Genomic DNA, 19,617 nt, shown 5'->3' with positions numbered 1-19,617 from the left:
AATTTACTCCAAGGCAGGAAGTTTCTGAAGATGTAGAATCACATGGAGAGGTGTCACAAAATTTCCCCAGGAATGTTTCCTATATCCCCATTTTTGGTCTTTGACAATGAGGGCAATTTAGAAAAGAGAAATATCAGGGAACAAAATCAATCCATTTTTCAGTAGAGAAGTTCTCAATAAATATAAAGCTTCCAAGAGAAAATAAGTGGGGGAAGCAATAAATGTCAAGATTTGACAGAAACTTTTTTTTAGAACTTCATCACATTATCAGAGAGTTCTTACTAGAGAAAGGGGCCATCATTTGTAACCTATGTGGCCATAGATTTCCCCAAGGTTCAGCCCTTATTCAATGTCAGAAAATCCATACTGGAGAGACGATTTATGAACGTAATTACTGTGAGAAAACTTTCAGCCGAAGTTCACATCTAATTCAACACTGAAGAACTCATACTGGGGAGAAACCATATGAATGCAAAAAATGTGGGAAGGGCTTCAGTCAGAACTCCCATCTTAATTGACATGAAAGAATTAATACTGGAGAAAAACCTTTTAAGTATAATGAATACACCAAAGCCTTTTGTAGGAGTTCATGTTTTATTGGACACTATAGAATTCATACTGCTGAAAAACTATTTGAATGTAATGAACATGAAAAAGACTTCATACACATTACAGGTTTTGTTCAACATCAAAGAATTCATACTAGAAAGAAATCTCATAAATGTAATATATATAGGAAGGCCTTTAGTCACCACTGAGTCTTAATTCAGGGTCAGAAAACTCATACTTAACAGAAAACATTTGAAAGTAACAAATATGGAAAAACATACAATAGGAGCTCAATCTTTAATTAACATAAAAAAACATACCAAGGAGAAGCTACATTAATGTAATAATGCAATAAGTGTGGAAATACTGTAATAATAATGTAATAAGTGTGGAAAGATCTTTAATTGAACCATATACCTTATGAAACATAAAAAATTCATACTAGAGAAAAGTCTTGTGAATGTCACATATGTGGGAAAGCTTTTATTCATCCATCATTTCTTATTAAACATGAACAAATCACACCCAAATCAATGTGTGAATATGATATATAGCACAGTAAAACTTTGTGGTTCAAAGAGCTCATTTTTTGTCAATCCCATAGAAAATTGGAGAAAGGAGAAGATCTTTGAAGGCAGGATCCAATTTTTCTAATACGGTTGGGATAACATTTATCACTGTGCTACATTCAGTTGGAACTGATGAATACTTGTTGATTAGAATAATTAATGATATATTCTTCAGTGACAGCTGGTGAAACTTAACCTGAGAATTAAGTTGATGGTAAAAAGGAATGTTTCATCATCTCATTTTCTACTTTTGCTTTACCTGAAAATGTTGTGAATTGTGTGGATTAATATAACTTTTGTTTTTGCAGACTTAACCCAGAGGATTCTTTTCTTCCCATGATCAGGAAAATGAAAGGGAAATTTTAAATTAGTGCCATGTGTTGGTGGAGATAGTGACATCTGAAATTTTGTAGGTCAAAGGATTTCCAAATGATTGTTCTATAAATCACTAAATATAGAGAGGAAATAAGAAGGCAGTGCTGGAATCATTCATTGTTGTACATGTAGTAATTAAAACTCTATGAATGCTTAGCTCAGTAAATAAGTGAGTAGAGAAGAAACACTTAAGAAGTCAAAATGATAGAATATGGTAAGACTAGAAGAGTCATAGAGGCATTGAATCATAATGTAAATTCTGGAAAGGGAACCTCTAGAGATTGTTTGATCCACCCTCCTAAAACATAAGATAGCTAAAATACAGATAAAATGCTTGGTTTATCAAACTTTTATAGCAAGAAAGAAGTTGAGCTGGAAAGAGTGGGGAATGTATAGACAACACACTTTTAAGTTTTAACATTATTTTTATCACTTTAAAAAATCTAAATAAAACAATAAAATGTATAGACAACACACTTTTAAGTTTATTAACATTATTTTTATCACTGTTGTGTGTGTGTGTGTGTGTGTGTGTGTGTGTGTGTGTGTGTGTGTGTGTGTGTGTGTGGCAATTGGGGTTAAATAATTTTCCCAGGGTCACACAGCTAGTAAATGTTAATGTCAGAGGCTAGCTTTGAACTCAAGTCCTCCTGACTCTAGGGCCACTATTCTATCTATTGTACCATGCTGTATAACTTGTAAATATAAGAGTTATAAATTCAGCCCACGTATCTTGACTCCAGTTCCAGTACACTTTTTAAATGAGATTACCCCCCCCAAGTCCCCTCAATTATTGGAAGAGAAGAGGAGACATCTACTATGGGAAAGACATTTGATAAGGAAGAAGTTCAAGTTAAAGCTATTTATTGAGGTCTGAAGTCAGCTATATTAGATGCTAATAGATGGGTTTGGTTTTGTTTCTTTAATATCTTTTAATTTTGATTCCCAAATTCTCAATCTCTTGATTGAGCCCCTTCCCCTTTCCATTGAGAAGGAAAGCCATATGATGATACATACCCATTGCCTATGAGAAGAAATGCAAAACATTCCCATGTTAACTATGTTGCACAAAGACAAAGTGAAAAGAATTATGCTTCACTCCACACTCAGAATTCATCAGTTCTTTCCCAAAAAGTGAATAGACATTTTTGTCATGTGAACTTTGGAATTGTCATGAATCATTATGGTGATCAGAGTTGCTAAGTCTTTCATAGTTTATCATCATTAAAATATTGCTGTTACTGTATATAAAATTCTTCTGGTTCCACTAATTTCACTTTGTATCAATTCATATAAATCATCTGTTTTTTTCTGAAACCATTCCCTATGTTATTTCTTACAGTAAAATAGTATATTATTATACTGTACTATATATTATACTATATATGCATGTGCTGTATTATAATACTATACTATAATCATATACTATACTATAATCATATACTGTAACTTGTATAACCATTCCTCAATTGATGGACATACCTTTAGTTTCCAGTTCTTTGCTACTACAAAAAAGAGCTGCAGTAAATATTTTTGTATGGGCCCTCCTTTATCTTTGATCTCATGTGATATACACATAATATTACTGCTAGGTGAATGGATATGCCGAGTTTTATACATAGTTCCAAATTATTCTCCAAAATGGTTGGACCAACTCACAATTTCATCATCAGCAGAACTGTGTCCCTATTTTTCCATATCCCCTCCAACATTGTTTGCTTTTATGTTAATCTACTTTATAGGTGTGAGTGCAGTTCCTCAGAGTTGTTTTATTTTGCATTTCCCCAATTATTAATTATTTAAAGCATTTTTAATGTGACTATTGATAGCTTTGATTTCTTCTGAGAATTTTCTCTTCGTATCCTTTGATCATTTATCAAGTGGGAAATCACTCTTATAAATGTGGCTCAGTTCCCTATACACTTAAAAAGTGAGATCATTGTCAGAGAAACTTTTTAAGGAATTTCTCCCCCAATTTTCTGCTTTCCTTCTAATTTTGGCTGTATTGGTTTTGTTTTTTGCAAAAGCCTTTTCAATTTCATGTGATAAAAATTATCCATTTTACCTCCTGCCATCTCATTATCTCTTATTTAGTCATCAACTCTTTCCTTATTCATAAATCAGATAGGTGATTTTGTCCACACTCCCCTAATTTCTTTATAATATCACCTTTTATATCTTTTTTGGTTTATGGTGGGAGATGTTGGTCTATGCCTAAGCATTAGTCTGTTCCTCTCTCAAAGAAAGCCAAGGCCTGTATAGGTCATTGACCTCAAAGAATTATGGTAAAGGTCAAAGAAGGAAATTTATATATAAAAAGTGTTTTGCAAATCTGTCGCTATAGAAATATAAAGCCATCATAGGTCTATCTCCCATATGTGTAATAATAAAGGTAGGTGAGAGGTAGCATAGAAGAATTCCTGTATTATGCATTAGGACCAAGTCAGGAGATGGGTTGGTTGAAAAGTAGAATTTGGAGTTCAAGGCACTTTTGGGGAAAATTAGGAAACTGGCACTGTCAGGTAGGACATAAAGATAGGAAAGGGGAGGGGCAGCTAAGTGGTACAGTGGATAGCGAACCAGCCCTGAAGTCAGAAGAACCTGAGTTCAAATCTGACATCAGACACTTAACACTGCCTAGCTGTGTGACCCTGGGCAAGTCACTTAACCCCAATTGCCTCAGCAAAAAAAAAAAAAAAAAAAAAAAAAAAAAATAGGAAAGGGGAGATGTTCTGGAAGGGTGGTATTTAAAGAGACAGGAATTGAGGGTGAAATCAGTTCATCTTCCTTTCCTCATTCTTACATAGTCCCTAATTTCTATAGTTTGGTTCTCCTCTACACTTAGGGTCCTGGAATGGACAAGCCCTCCAAGATATGGAGAAAAAAAGCAGCTTCAGCATAGGGCTTTGTCTAGCAGTCTCTGGAGAAGGCAGGGCAGGAAGGAGGTAAAGAAAGATTTTTACTGGGCTTTCCATTTTGTCTATCCATATGGGATAGTAGAAGGAGTACTAAGCAGATGTTGCCAGAAACTTCCTGTGGAATTCTGATCAAGTACTTCCCTTTGGGACTTATTTCCTTACTAGTTAACAAAGATTGAGAAGAGGGAGAAATTGTGGAAACTAGCAGTAGAAGAGGAGAGGACAGTGGACTAAATTTACTCTAATGTCAATAAGATCACAAGAAAACCTAACTGGATAATAAAACTATGGCTATGGCAGCGATGAAGTGAAAATATAGACAAGTTACAGATGGACAGGACAGAAAAGGAATCATTGACAGTTATGATAGCAAAAACATAAATATTGCACATAACAATCAGATGAGTATAAATACCTAGTGGTTGTCAAATAACTATTTGCTCAGGTCAGTTTTAAATATTTACTGTTGATTCAAAGAATCTCAGAATTGATTTAATCTGTAAGCAAAAATCCTTTCTACAATGGGGAATGATCAATGAGACTTCTTTTGAAAACCTTCAGAGATGAGAAATGTGTAACACTTTGAGGCAGATGACATGTATATCTTTGGACACTTTGAAAGGTTAATATTAATAGGTGGTTCCCCCACACACACTCTGAAATTATTAAATTTTATAAACCGTTCCTACTTCTATCCTTTTGGGCCTGGCAAAACAAATCTAATCTCTTTTCCAAATAAAAGTCCTTTAAATACTTAGACAGCTTTGAACAAGTCTCCTCTGAGTCTTCTCCAAAGTAAACATCTTCGACTCCTTTAACTGATTGTAGTAATTTCCAATTCTTTCACTTCTTTTTGCTATTTCCTTCTTGGATAAGCTCTAATTTATAAACTTCCTCTTCAGAAAGTAGGATCCAAACAAACCTCAATATAAAATTTCATATTTGGGTTAATTAGACAGAGAATAGTGTAAACAATTTTATAAAGGCAACCTAAGATCAAAATAGAATGATTAAAAATTAAGATATAAACTTAACAGCCTTATTTGGTTCATTTCCCCTTTTTCAGGGAGTCAAAATGCAGTGGAGGTGACCCGGGTGAAATTAATCTTTCAAACTTATATGTTTCTGGATGAACTTGTATGGGTATCAGATAAATCTGAAGGAAAAGTGAATTCTGTCCACTAGAACAGCAGGGAGTTCTTCATTTCAAGGAAGGATGGAACTACAAAGGTGCTTCTATTTCCATTAAGAGAGTAATGGAGGATTGAACATAATCTGCCCTATGATTTCCTCTCCCAATATCCACATTATTGTACAACTGAAAGTTACAGGAAAAGATAGTAAAATAAAGACAAAAGAAGATATCATTTTTGTAGAACCAGAACTTGGTCTCAAAGTCAGGAAGACTTAAATTCAAATCCTTTCCTGGATCATAATCATGTTAGTTAAGACACTTAATTTCTCAGTGCCTAGAAAAACTTTTTAAGATACAAAGTTCCAAAGGAGCTGCTTCTTACTATGGTAGAGAAATTTGGACAATTTTTTTACCTTGAGTTACATGCATAACATATAAATGCCTCCTTGCATATAGAGATGTATTCAGAAAAGACTGTTAGTATAATAAAATGGTAGATTTCTTTTCTTTTTATCTCTGTCTATGACATTTATTTCACTGAAAACACTAAGTGAATTAATGATGAGGTAGATAACATATTGGAATTGGAATCATGAGGGATTTGAGTTCAATCCAAATTATCAAACTTTTTAGTAATACTACTTTTTTTCTCAAACTTTTTAGTAATAGCACCATTAATTTTGACAAGCATTAGTTTGTTAAAATGAAGCCAAGGCTTATAAATGCTATTGACCTCAAAGAATTATAGTAAAGGTCCAAGAAGGTAGATCTTTTGTGGACTCCCACTCCTCCCTTTTCCTTTCACTTCTGTCAAGACCAAATTCAGTCAATCTCTGAGAATGAAGGCTAAGTGATGACATTAGTCCCTATAACTTAAGGCACAGACTCCTTACTTGGGTAGGCAGGAGTTACCCCTGAGAGACCCAGTTCCTGTTCAGAGTACAGGTAGAATTGCCTTGGGGAAGACACCTCTTTTCTTGATCCCTTCCATAAGAGAACAGGGCAACCTAGCTCATGAAAAATTCTGATTAACTGGGATTCTCCTATCCACATGTCTTGAAGCTGCTAAGTCACACGATCAAGTCATGTTCCCAGCAAGAGGAGCTAAAGACTTACTTTATCTCCCCAGTGAATGTCCAACAATCAGGACTGATTTTCTGTTGTCTGGGGAGTTCACTTACCAAGGGGCTTTAAGGCATTTCAGGGTCTGCTTTGATGTGTTTGTTTGGAACAGCAACCACTGACCATTAATTTATTGGTGTCTGGCAATTCTAATTAGTTACTTGATTATTAATAACCTAGAAACTGAAGAAGTCAATTTGAGCTCTGGTAGGCCAGATGCTTTCTTGCTGCTTCCTCATCAGTTCTTTGATTCAAGTCTCCATAGAGTCTGTGTAGCTGCCATTGGGGTAGTAGAAAAATGTCAGGCTTCAGACACTAAAAAGCAGTGTTACTTCAAATATTCCTTTATCCTTATTAGTTGTTACTTTGGGAAAATAATGTACCTTCAAATGATCAGATTTTGAAACAAAAGAGACCAAGAGAGCTCAATGTAGCCAAGTGTGATGGGATCACTTGAAATTAGTCAACTTTTCTCTTGGCATTTCTACACTCAAAAAGTTTTTTAAAAATATTTTCTGAAGAGTGACTCTGGGCTAAGTTCAGAAGGTAGAAACTTTATTCTGGCTGGAAGGTGGGTCTTGTAAATGTACCTTCTGAGAAATTAAAAATGTGTCTTATACTAGAACTTACTTTCGGCCTCCCCATTCATGAAACAGCATTTTAAGAGCAGACCAGGGCTAATCAACACCTCACTAACCTTGCCCTCACAACTTATCCATGTCTCTATATAAATTAACTGAAACACTCCTCAGACACAGTTCACAAGTCTCTACACAATCCTTTCAGCTCTCTTTCCCCATCATCTCTCTTACACACAATTTGAATTCTTTTCCCCCAGAAGTCACTTCATTAATATAATTAATAAGATAATTTCAGGCCTCCTTACTTCCCCACTTCTAGACCAACCTCTCTCCCCTGTCAATAGTTCTGAGGCTTTTAGATCAGAGATAACACATAGGAAAGTTTCCCTTCTGAGTCCCATCATAATCCCAATATTCACAGCAGCACTTACAGGAGCTCCTGACACTAGAGTAGCTTCACAGAAGATCTAGAAATATTGGTCAATATTTGAGCAAATGGAAAAATAAGCAAAGTGGCCGGAAAATCTCTTGCCTTCCACATCCTTTTACTACCATTAGAATCCTTTTTTACTCAATTCAATTAACTACCTTCAATTTTGGCAGAAACTGCAAGATATTAGGAAACAAAGACAAGCAAAGTAGACTCTACCCTCAAAGACTTCCATTTGTGAAAGAAAGGTAGGGTGAAGGAAAGGAAACTAGAAATTCCCAAATAAGTTTTAACACCCCCTAAGACTTCTTCTGGTAATTGTAATATAAAAAAGTAAATTCAATTAAAGTGCCTGATATGCTGAACTGTTTGTAAAAATACATTCTGTACACAAATAAGGCTAGAAAAATTGCACATTTTTTACCTATGTTAGATTGCTTACAATCAAGGGGATGGGGGAGTAGAGGAAGGATTACAAAGATGAATATTTAAAATTGTCTTTGCATGTATTTTTTGCATGAAAAAAACATCTTTTTAATAAGACTGGAACAAAAATATACATTGCATTACTTAAGAAACAAGTCTGTTTTTCTGATTATTTCCTGAAGTTGCATTTTAGACGTTTTTAATCCTCAAGTTGCTTGTGGAGAGGATGGAATTGGAGGGAAGGAGATACTTTGCAGAGAAACAGAAGTCACTGAAAATAAAAGAGGTCAAGGAAATGGTTGTATACTTCAACAACAATACTTCAACAACAATTGATGATCAATTCTGGTGGATGTGGACATTTTCAACAGTGAGATGAACCAAATCAGTTCCAATAGAGCAGTAATAAATTGAAGCAGCTACACCCAGCAAAACAACTCTAGGAGATGATTATGAACCACCACATAGAATTCCCAATCCCTCTAATTTTGTTTGCCTGCATTTTGGATTTCCTTCACAGGCTAATTATACACTATTTCAAAGTCTGATTCTTTTTGTACAGCAAAACAACCGTTTGGACATGGATACATATATTGTATGTAATTTATACTCTAACATATTTAACATGTATTTGTCAACCTGACATCTGGGGGGGGGGGAAGGAAGGGAAAAATTAGAACAAAAATTTGGGCAAATATCACTGCTGTAAAATTATCCGTGTATATATCTGGTTAATAAAAACTATTAAAATATAAAAAAATAAAAATGAAATAAAAGAAATCACAAGGGCCCCACTGTGGTGGTGGCTTTCCTCTTAAAGCAGAATGACCATGTTGGATGTGCTCTTGGATATGTTCTCATGGGCATGGTCTTCATGTGTGGGTGGGACTAAATGACTAGAGAGATAGATAGCCTTCAGATCAAAAATTCTGTGACTTTCCATAAGTAGACTGAAAGGGAAAGGGGCAAAGGATTGTTGATCAGTCTTGGGAACTGATTGGGTGGGGAAGGGAAAAGGAAAGAATCTGGCTACAGAATGTTCTGTCTCCTGAAAGTGTATGTACAAATCAGATTTGAAAATCATTGAGCTAAACCTCCATGTTTTCATAGCATTCCTCGTTGCAGACACAGGAGCCCTCTCAGCTTGGTGAAAACCTAAAAGGGCCAATCAGAGGTGTGAACTCAAGGGGTGGGGGGAAGGGTGCTGAAACCAGGAAGAGTTGACAGGTTGAGCTGCAGGATTGCAGGCCAGGGGATTCACACCTCTGGGAGGCTCCAGGAGGGCTGGGCTACCTCCTATAAAAGGAGAGCATTCTTCTGCTCAGAAGCATTGCCTTGACTGCCAGTGAAGTGTCTTCATCTCAGCTGCTGAAGAAGAGAAGTAACTGGAGAGAGAAGAATGGATGCTGCTGAAGAAACGCTGCAGAAAGTGCAGACTGATATCACCTGCAGCATCTGTAGGAACTACTTTTCCGAGCCAGTCACCCTCCATTGTGGGCACAGCTTTTGCAGAGAATGTCTCTCCTCCTGCTGGAGGGCAGCAACCCTGGCTTTCTCTTGTCCTGAATGCAGGCAAGTGCCCCAGATCAGAGCAGTACCCCCAGTCAATGAGCGCCTAGCACAGCTGACTGACCTGCTTAAAAGGTTCAGCTCCCAGGTTTTGCAGAGTACTAATGGAGAGAGCCAGTGTGCCCTTCATGGGAAAGTCTTCAAGCTCTTTTGCGAACACGACCAGACACCATTGTGTGTGACATGCTGTGAAACCCCAGAGCATGAGGCTCATGGGATCTCTCCTGTAGGAGAGGCTGCTCCCAAGTGCAGGAAACAGCTCGAGGACATGCAGAGAAATTTGGGGAAGCATTTTGAAGAAGCTCAGAGCCTTCTAGCTCAGCAGAGGCCTGTGAATTGGAAAAGAATGATCACAGGAGAATACCTCAAACTGCACCGCTTATTGATAGAGGAAGAATTCCGATGTCTTCAAAGGATAAGGCAAGAGCAAATGGCAAGGCAGGACAGACTAACCCAGAATATACAAACCCTTCAGAAGCTCAAGCTACAACTGCAGGAAACAAGCTACCAACCCGACCTGGATCTGCTACAGGATGCCAAGCAGTTCCTGGAAAGGAGTGAGACAGAGCTGTCCCAAAGGGCCAACACTCTCATCCCAGAGCTGAGAGAGTATCCCATCCCTGGCCTGGTAGAGATGCTCAATCGATTCAGAGTGGACATCACCATGGATCCCAGATCTGCCACTTCCTATGTGAGGGTTTCTGATGATCTGAAGAGTGTGAAGGCTACAGAAGACTGGGAGGTGCCCCAGCCTCTTGAAAACTCAAAATGCTATGCTGTCTTTGCTAAGCCAGCCTTCAGATCAGGCAGACACTACTGGGAGGTGGATGTGAGTCAGGTACCTCAGTGGGCACTGGGCATATACACCATCTACTTGAGGAGAAAAAGGCCCAGAGGTGTGGAATCCTATGACTTTGCCTTCTTGCTTCGATGTGTTAAGAAGGAAGATGGTTACTATATCAGAACCTATTCTGGATCACTACACCATCGGTTGAAAGGCCCGATACTCAGGATTGGGGTCTACCTGCAATATAGCCCTGGAACTCTTGTTTTTTACAATGTTCTCCAGCGCTCTCTTATTTATAAGTTCCACCCCATTTCTTTCACAGCGCCCGTCACACCCGTCTTTTGTCCCGGCCCCCCACTTCCAGGAACTGAGCCTGGGCCCATGACTCTCTGTCCAATGGACTCCCATCTTTGTGCTTGTTGCTTTTCACCTCAATGAGCGTTTCCCCAGAGAACACTTCTCAAACCACCAGCAGGCTCCCGGACTGTGGTCACTCCATTCCCAGCCTTCCTCCTTGAGAAGGAGGATCGCCTGTTTCATGATGTAGAGTCTCCCTGCTCACCAAGTGGAGATTTCCCTTCCACCCCTCCTCTGAGAGAATTAGGAGCACCTATCTCATGATGGAGAAACCCTCTTCATCCAATGGAGATTTGTCTTCCACCCAGAAAACGGAAGTGTATCACTCACAAACGTCTGTACTCTCTTCTCTTCAGTGGATCCTGTCTGTTTATGAATTTTCACATTTCTGTTTCAGTCGTTAAAAACAAATTTAAAAAAAAAAAAAAAACCTCATTTGAATGCTGTTGTTTCTGTACCCTTACTTGAGAAATAAGTCTTGGATTCAGAAAGGGGGGATGTTAGAAGTCGGCTTTATCACACATCTGGACAAGTGCACACGTCTCATTATAGAGTAGGTACATTCCCTGCAGTTTTAATGGACTGGGGGAGGGGCGGGATCTGGAGAGTGTGGGAGGAGGTAGGGAGGAGCTTACCCAAGAACAGATTTGCAAAGCTTTTTCTCACAGGTCTTCATTCCTGCTTTCTTTATCTTTATTCTCTTCTTTCTCCTTCCTGGAATCCTTGTGACTGTATCTTTATCTACCGGTAGGTAAAGAATTAAAATGTAGCTCTTATTTACTGGGGCACCGAGACTACAAATTCTCCGGCTTCTAGAGTGTCGCCGGAAGTGAGGCGGGGCCTGGAGATAGGACAGGAGTGCGGAGACACACTTCCTCTCCAGGCTTACCTATAGAGACAGCTTTGAACTTTCCCGGAAGTTGAAAGGGGGTGTGGGAGAATCTCCTCTCTTGCTGTGTGTCCTTCAAATTGCCTCCCGCGTTTTCCTCACAGACCCCGGCTTTTGACTAGGGGTGAAGGGAGGGCTGGGATTGTTTAAAAGGACGTGGGTTAGAGTCGCCTTCTATTGGACAATATCAGTTATATTTACTGGGCTCTTTTTCTAGCTTTGGCTCAGATTTGTAATTATGTCCTGGGGAGTCCCTGAAAAAAATTACTGAGATCAAACCTATTTTCTTAATACTAAAATTTAATTTCTATCACGGGAAATATGGTCATAACACCCAGGAAAAAACAAACAAACAAACCTCCCTGACTCATGTTCAGTTTTTACAGTGTAAGGGGATAATAAAAGTTTGAGAACTTTTGGGAGAACAAGATGAAAATGATGAGTTTGGGGAACAGCAAACAGGCTTTCTAGATGAAATATTGAGGACTTGAAGGGATATAGTGAAAAGTGAAATAATATGAAACAGAAGCTGAAAGGCAGATTGATGTTTTAAATTACAAACTGAATTTTTAAAATTTTATCTCAGAAGCCCAAAAATATTTTTTAAAAATCAAAATCTAGCCTTTATTAACTACTTAAAGCCCTTAACCATCAATTTCCTACTTTACAACTTTTATTTCATATTACTACCTTCACAAAATCTGTTCCAGTATGTCTGATTTCTATTAGTTGCTGCCTGTACCCTAGTCTAATGATGAATATTCCAACACCCACTTTTGTACTTACTGCAGGTCCTCCATGTTGAAGTTCTCTGTCTCTATTTCTGTTTCTCTGTTTCTCTGGCTCTGGCTCTGGCTCTCTCTCTCTCTGCTCCACCCCAACCCCCCACCCCCACCCCATTTTATTTTTTATTTTCCCCAGTTCCATTTTAAAATGTTTTTGACTGCATGTACATTCATTTGTTTTTACAAATTTCCTTATGAATCATATTGGGAGGGAAAATCAGAATAAAAGGGGAAAACAGAGAGGAAAAAATAAAACAAGAAAAGGAAACAAAAATAACATGTGCTGATTTACATGGTTTCCATAGTTCTCTCTTTGAATGAAGATGGCATTTTCCATCCAAAGTTTATTGGAATTGCCTTGGATCACTGAAGCGCTGAGAAGAACCAAGTCTCTCCTAGTTCAACATAGCACAAAGTTGTTGTGTATAATGTTTTCCTGATTCTGCTTGCTTTGCTCAGCATCAGTCCACGTAAATCTTTCCAGGCCTTTCTAAAATCAGCCTGTACATCAGTTTTTATAGAACATTAATTTCCCATTACTTCCTTATACCCTAAGTTATTAAGCCATTCTCCAAAGGATGGGCTTCTGCTCATTTTCCAGTTGTTTGCCACCAAAAAAAAAAAAAAAAAAAAAAAAAAAAAAAAAAGAGCTACAAACATTTTTGCACATGTGAAGGAATATTCCCTATTCCTGAGTAAGTTCACTCTATCCTTTAGTTGACTTCTCAAGGAAAGTTCACTTTGACTTCTCAAGGACTGCATCATGTATGCTTTGACTGCTTATCTATGTTGCAGGAACTAGCCCCTCCTGAAACTCAAGGACAGTACTTGGGAGAAATGGCTAATTTCCCATGTAAGTCATTTATAAATTACAACTTTGCAGCCCCTCATGGTTATCTCCTTGTTGAGCTAACACATCTGTATTTCCATGGCCAATAGCCAAGTAGATGGGCCAAAGCCCAAAGCCCCTGGCCCATCTGTAGCCCAAATTCTTGGCCCAAAGCCTTCTTTGTCTGTAACCCCATAAAAGCCCCTGCTCTGAAATGGCTCATTGGAGCCTCATCCATGGAGAGGACGCTCTGCCTGGAATTGTTCCCGGTTCGGGACTCATAGGCTGAACATGGGATTCCCCATCCACAATGAATCAGAGTCAGTGCTCCCCTGAATTGGTGATGTTTTCTCTCTCTTTTTCATCTATTCTGATTATTGCATTAATAATTGTATGTTTAGTTATTATGCTTATATGCTTGTCTTGTTATTGCAAAAGGTCTATTCTTTGCTGCTTTTAGATATTATTAAAGTTCTTTTATATTTGGCTTCTAAAACACATGCGTCATTTGTGATAGCTAATTCGAACTTTAAAATCTTACAACATATTGCTCCTTTTGCCTCTTTTATGATTTCTTTGGGATACAGACCCAGTAGGGGCACTGCTGGATCAGAGAGGGTATGTACAGTTTTATAGCTCTTTAGGAATAATTCCAAATTGCTCTTCAGGATGGTTGAACCATTTAACAACTCCATCAACAAGGCGTTAGTGTCCCAGTTTTCCCATATCCTCTCCAACATTTATCAGTATCTTTTCCTGTCGTCTTAGCCAATCTAAGAGGAATGAAATGGTACCACAGAGCTGTTTTAATTTGCATTCATCTAATCAATAGTGACTTAGAACATTTTTTCATATGATAGCTTTAATTTCTTCATCTGAAAATTGTCTATTCATATGCTTTGACCATTTATCGATTGTCTCCCCCTTTATCTCATTGTCTTGGTACTCCTAACACTTTTCAAAACTCAATTCAAAGTCATTTCCAATATCCCTAGATATTAGTTCGTTCCTCCTCTTGAAAGTCCTTTGCATATGCTTCATATTTATGCTCATTGTTGATTATGAAAAAGATCTCACTTGGTAGGATGAACTCCCAAATGAAAGAATATTTTCCAACAAGTACTTCCCATTCACACATCAAAATCATTCAACACAGAAAGAAAATCTGGTTTAGCAAGCTTCTGATCACAAATATTTGTTAAGATATAAAGTGGAAAGACATATTAGACTTCATCATGTCCTCAGGAATCTCAGCATCAGAACCTCTCTAATTATCCTACAAACTTTATTAGCCTTGCTGCTCACACCTCATCAATACTCTGGATACTCGCTGACGGGAAAGCAGAAGAAAGTGCCACCGAATGTCTCCATTTAAGTATGTTTGTATGCATCTAAGAAAGCTATTTCTTCACCTACCTCCTACCCCCGGTATTTCTCTGGCCTTCGTCATCACAACCCTGCACAATGTACCCCCTCTTTGGCCTTTTCAGCCTCCTTTTGTGTGTTGCTTGTAAGCAACGCAGTAGAATACCTCAAAGATATTTCAAAAAGAAATGAACTGATTCCACTTTGAAGTCAGATACCAGTAATACCTAGCACTTACACAGCATTTCAAATTTGTAAAATATCTTACTAATATCTCATTTGACCCTTATGACATCAGGAGGCAGGTGCTATTATCACCATTTTACAAATGAAGAAACTAAGACAGTTAGGTATCACAGTAAACAGGTCAGCGGATCTTCAGTCAGGAAGACCTGAGTTCAAATTTGGTCTCAGGCACTTGACTAGTTGTGTGATTTTAGGCAAGTCATTTCACATCTTCCTGCCTAAGTTTCTTCAATCATAAAATGGGGATAATGATAGCACCTACTTCCCAGGGTTGTTGTAAATATTAAATGACACAATATCTATAAAGAACTTAGCACTGTACTGGGCACATCATAGATACTTAATAAATGCTTGTTTCTTTCCCCTCCTTGCTTTTCTAAGGCAGAGAGAAGTTAAGTGATTTTATCCAGAGTTACATAACTAGGCTAACTAGATGTCTGAGGCTAGATCTGAAATGAGATTTTTGTCACTCCCATGGTCACTATTCTGTCACCATATCATCTAGCTACCCTATGGTGATGTTGCATTACCGATATGATCACATGACTGAAGGAGGATAATAAGAACAAGACAAAGGGGTTATAACCCTTAAGCATACAATGGTATCTTCACCTATCATGGCAACACAGAGGCTGAATTCTTATCTCTTACAAGCTTGCTAACTTTTAACACAGAACACAAAATGCAAAACAGACACACAGAGAACTCAATTTTCAACTTTTACATACAGATTTAAGTCTGATATACCCAAATAGTCCTGGGAGCATTCTCCCAGTTTTCTTCCCTTTTATAGCTACTTACCTTCTTGGACTGCTTCTATTCCATTATCTGTGGAGGTCACCCACACGCCCACAGTCACCTGAGAGTTTACTCAGAAAGTCCTTTATCATTGGCTTGACAGCAGTCCACACCAAAACCAAATTTAGGGGGGCTAATCTCTCGGGGTCTCCCTCGACCCAGCCAATAGACCCCAGACTCCTGAGAGCTTAACTCGACTTTATATGTGTACCTATCTTTCAGGCTGCAATGCTGGCCAGGAGGTCTCTACTATCTTCAGTCTTCAATTCTGCTTTCCACTGAGTACCTCTGTTGTTGTCAAAGAGGGAGGGAGACCCAGAGTCACAGACCATGGAGAAAACTGCTCTGTAGGTGCATGTCCCTGTCTGGGGTACACAGCCATCTTCTCCAAAGACCCCATCCCGGACGAGCCCCCAACCGTGTAGGATGTAAAAAGACCCCTACCCAAAAATGACTACTGAGAGAACACTCATGGAAAGCAGAATTATTTATTAGAATCTACAGAAGCGAACCATCCCATTTTGTGAGCCAAAGTTCACAGCAGGAGGGCCACTCCCTTGAGAGAGGGCAGAGTTTTAATGCATTTCAAACAAAGAACTCCAAAAATCCCACCCTCTATATGTTGTGATTGGTTACCTAAGTCTCTATTCCCCTATTTGGTCAGTGGAATGCAGTACATGAGGCGATGGATAGCTTCTTACTTGTAATCCCTTCTTTGGACAATAGAATGTAGGCCAGGCTTTAGCTAAAATCACATGACTCTGCAGAAGCCAAAACTGAGGCCTTAAGGCTTCAACTAATTTAGCTAGCAGTCTCTGATCAACATGTGTTTGATCTGCAAGTTTTTTACCATTTCCACACAAAAGTGATCAGTGACAGTTATGATTAACAAAAATATGACTATTTTATATACAAGCTAGCAGGTAAATATAGCCAGCTGGTGTCTCAAAAATAGCTTAATTGCTCAGATTAGTTTTAAATATTTTAAATAACTTCAAAATTGATTATTAACCTGTAAACCAAAATCCTTTCTACAAAGAACTCTACAGACTTCTCTTGAAAAGCTTTGAGGCAGACTATATATTTTTGGAGAGTTCTAAAGGTTAATATTTCCTGAGGGTTTCCCCAAATCACCTTGAAATTAATTGAATTTTACATATTGTTCCAACTTCTACTCTCAGTCCAGGCAATACAGCTCTAATCCCTCTTTACAATAAAGTCCTTTAAATACTTAAAAACTTTGATCAAGTCTCCTCCAAAATAAACATTTTCTGTTCCTTAAAGTCCTCACACTTATCTCCAGTTCCTTCACCCTTTCTGCTTTCTCTTCCAAGATAAACTCTACTTTGAAAACTTCCTTTTCAGAAAGTAGCATCCAAACAACCTCAATATAAAATTTCATATTTGGGTTGATTAGGCAGAGAATTGTGTGAACACTTCGATAAAGGCAACCTAAGGCCACAATAAGATGACTCAGATTTAAGATCTGAACTGAACAGCTTTACTGGGCTCATTTCTCTATTTTCAGAGAATCAAAATGCAGTGGAGGTGAACTGGATGGAAATAATCTTGCAGAGTTACATGTTTCTGGATTAGTTTGTAGGGTTATCAGATAATTCAGAAGGAAAAAATAAATTCTGCCCACCAGAAGAACAGGGAGTTCTTCATTTCAAGCAAGGGTAGAACTACAAAGGTGCTTCTGTTTCCACTAACACAACAGTGATGGAGGATTGAACATAATCTGCCCTATGATTTCCTCTCCCGATAGCCACATTACTGTGCAACTGAAAGTTACAGGAAAAGATGGTAAAATAAAGCCGCAAGAATATATCATTTTTGTGGAACCAGAACTTGGTCTCAAAGTCAGGAAGACTAAGATTCAAATCCTTTCCTGGATCATAATCATGTTACTTAAGTCACTTAATTTCTCAGTGCCTAGAAAAACTTTTTGAGATACAAAGTTCCAAAGGAGCTGCTTCTTACTAAGGTAGAGAAACTTGGACAAGTTTTACCTTGGGTTACCTACATAACATATAAATGCCTCCTTGCATATAGAGATGTATTCAGAAAAGACTGTTAGTGTGATAAAAAATGGTAGCTTTCTTTTTATCTCTGTCTATAACATTTATTTCACTGAAAACACTAAGTGACTTAATGATGAGGTAGATATCATATTGGAATTGTAATCATGAAAGACCTGAATCCAATCCTAATTCTCAAACTTTTTAGTAATAGCACCATTAATTTTGGCAAGCATTAGTTTGTTCATCTCTCAAATGAAGCCAAGGTTAGAAATGCTATTGACCTCAAAGAATTGTAGTAAAGGTCCAAGAAGGTAGACCTTTTGTGCACTCCCACTCCTCCCTTTTCCTTTCACTACTGTCAAGACCAAATTCAGTCAATCTCTGAGGATGAAGGCTGAGTGATGACATTAGTCCCTATAACTTAAGGCACAGACTCCTTACTTGGGTAGGCAGGAGTTACTCCTGAGAGACTCAGTTCCTGTTCAGAGTACAGGTAGAATTGCCTTGGGGAAGACACCCCTTTTCTTGATCCCTTCCATAAGAGAACAGGGCAACCTAGCTCATGAAAAATTCTGATTGACTGGGATTCTCCCATCCACATGCCTTGAAGCTGCTAAGTCTCATGATCAAGCCATGTTCCCAGCAAGAGGAGCTAAAGACTTACTTTATCTCCCCAGTGAATGTCCAACAATCAGGACTGATTTTCTTTTGTCAGGGGAGTTCACTTACCAAGGGGCTTTAAGGCATTTCAGGGTCTGCTTTGATGTGTTTGGTTGGAACAGCAACCACTGACCATTAATTTATTGGTTTCCCGCCAAGCCTAATTAGTTACTTGATTATTAATAACCTAGAAACTGAAGAAGTCAATTTGAGCTCTGGTAGGCCAGATGCTTTCTTGCTGCTATCTCATCAGTTCTTTGATTCAAGTCTCCATAGAGCCCGTGTAGCTGCCATTGGGGTAGTAGAAAAACGTCTGGCTTCAGACACTGAAAAGCAGAGAATTGACTCTGATTTATAAGAAACCAAGGCATTCTCCAATTGCTATGGTCAAAGGATATGAACAGACAATTTTCAGATGATGAAATTGAAACTATTTCCACTCATATGAAAGAGTGTTCCAAATCACTATTGATCAGAGAAATGCAAATTAAGACAACTCTTGAGATACCACTACACACCTGTCAGACTGGCTAAGATGACAGGAACAAATATTGATGAATGTTGGAGGGGATGTGGGAAAACTGGGACCCTGATGCATTGTTGGGGGAGCTATGAAAGAATCCAACCATTAAGGAGAGCAATCTGGAATTGTGCCCAAAAAGTTATCAAACTGTGCATACCCTTTCATGAGCTTATCTCCCAAGGAAATACTAAAGAAGGGAAAGTGACCTATATGTGCCACAGTGTTTGTGGCAGCCCTTTTTGTAGTGGCTAGAAAATGGAAAAAGAATGGATGCCCATCAATTGAAGAATGGTTGGGTAAATTATGGTATATGACTGTTAGGGAATATTATTGTTCTGTAAGAAATGACCAGCAGGATGAATACAGAGAGGCTTGGAGAGACTTATATCAACTGATGATGAGTGAAATGAGCAGAACTAGGAGATCATTATACACTTCCACAACAATACTGTATGAGGATATATTCTGATGGAAGTGGATATCTTCAACATAGAAAAGATCTAATCCAGTTCCAATTGATCAATGATGGACAGAATCAGCTACACCCAGAGAAGGAACACTGGGAAATGAGTGTAAACTGTTTGCATTTTTTGTTTTTCTTCCCAGGTTATTTTTACCTTCCGAATCCAATTCTTCCTTTGCAACAACAACAAAAAAAGAAAAAGAAAAGAAAAGAAAAA

General features: G+C 38.2%; 1 protein-coding gene across 1 annotated transcript; it reads left to right on the top strand.

Annotated features, from left to right (window-relative positions):
- Positions 1-9,504: 9,504 nt before the first annotated feature.
- LOC141547806 (tripartite motif-containing protein 64-like) lies at positions 9,505-10,669 on the top strand. The gene is made up of 2 exons (XM_074276421.1): positions 9,505-10,520; positions 10,615-10,669. The coding sequence occupies exons 1-2, from the start codon at positions 9,505-9,507 to the stop codon at positions 10,667-10,669; spliced, it is 1,071 nt and encodes a 356-aa protein (XP_074132522.1).
- Positions 10,670-19,617: the final 8,948 nt, after the last annotated feature.

This window comes from Sminthopsis crassicaudata, chromosome 1, assembly GCF_048593235.1.
Source record: "Sminthopsis crassicaudata isolate SCR6 chromosome 1, ASM4859323v1, whole genome shotgun sequence".
In the NCBI taxonomy this organism is placed as follows: domain Eukaryota; kingdom Metazoa; phylum Chordata; class Mammalia; order Dasyuromorphia; family Dasyuridae; genus Sminthopsis; species Sminthopsis crassicaudata.
The sequence above is the reverse complement of the archived record's forward strand: the minus strand, read 5'-3'. Positions and strand labels throughout refer to the sequence as shown.

Coding starts and splice junctions, on each gene's coding strand:
- LOC141547806 (XM_074276421.1), top strand. CDS start 9,505: ATGGATGCTGCTGAAGAAACGCTGCAGAAAGTGCAGACTGATATCACC. Junction 10,521..10,614: donor GATGTGAGTCAGGTACCTCA/GTGGGCACTGGG, acceptor CGATGTGTTAAG/AAGGAAGATGGTTACTATAT.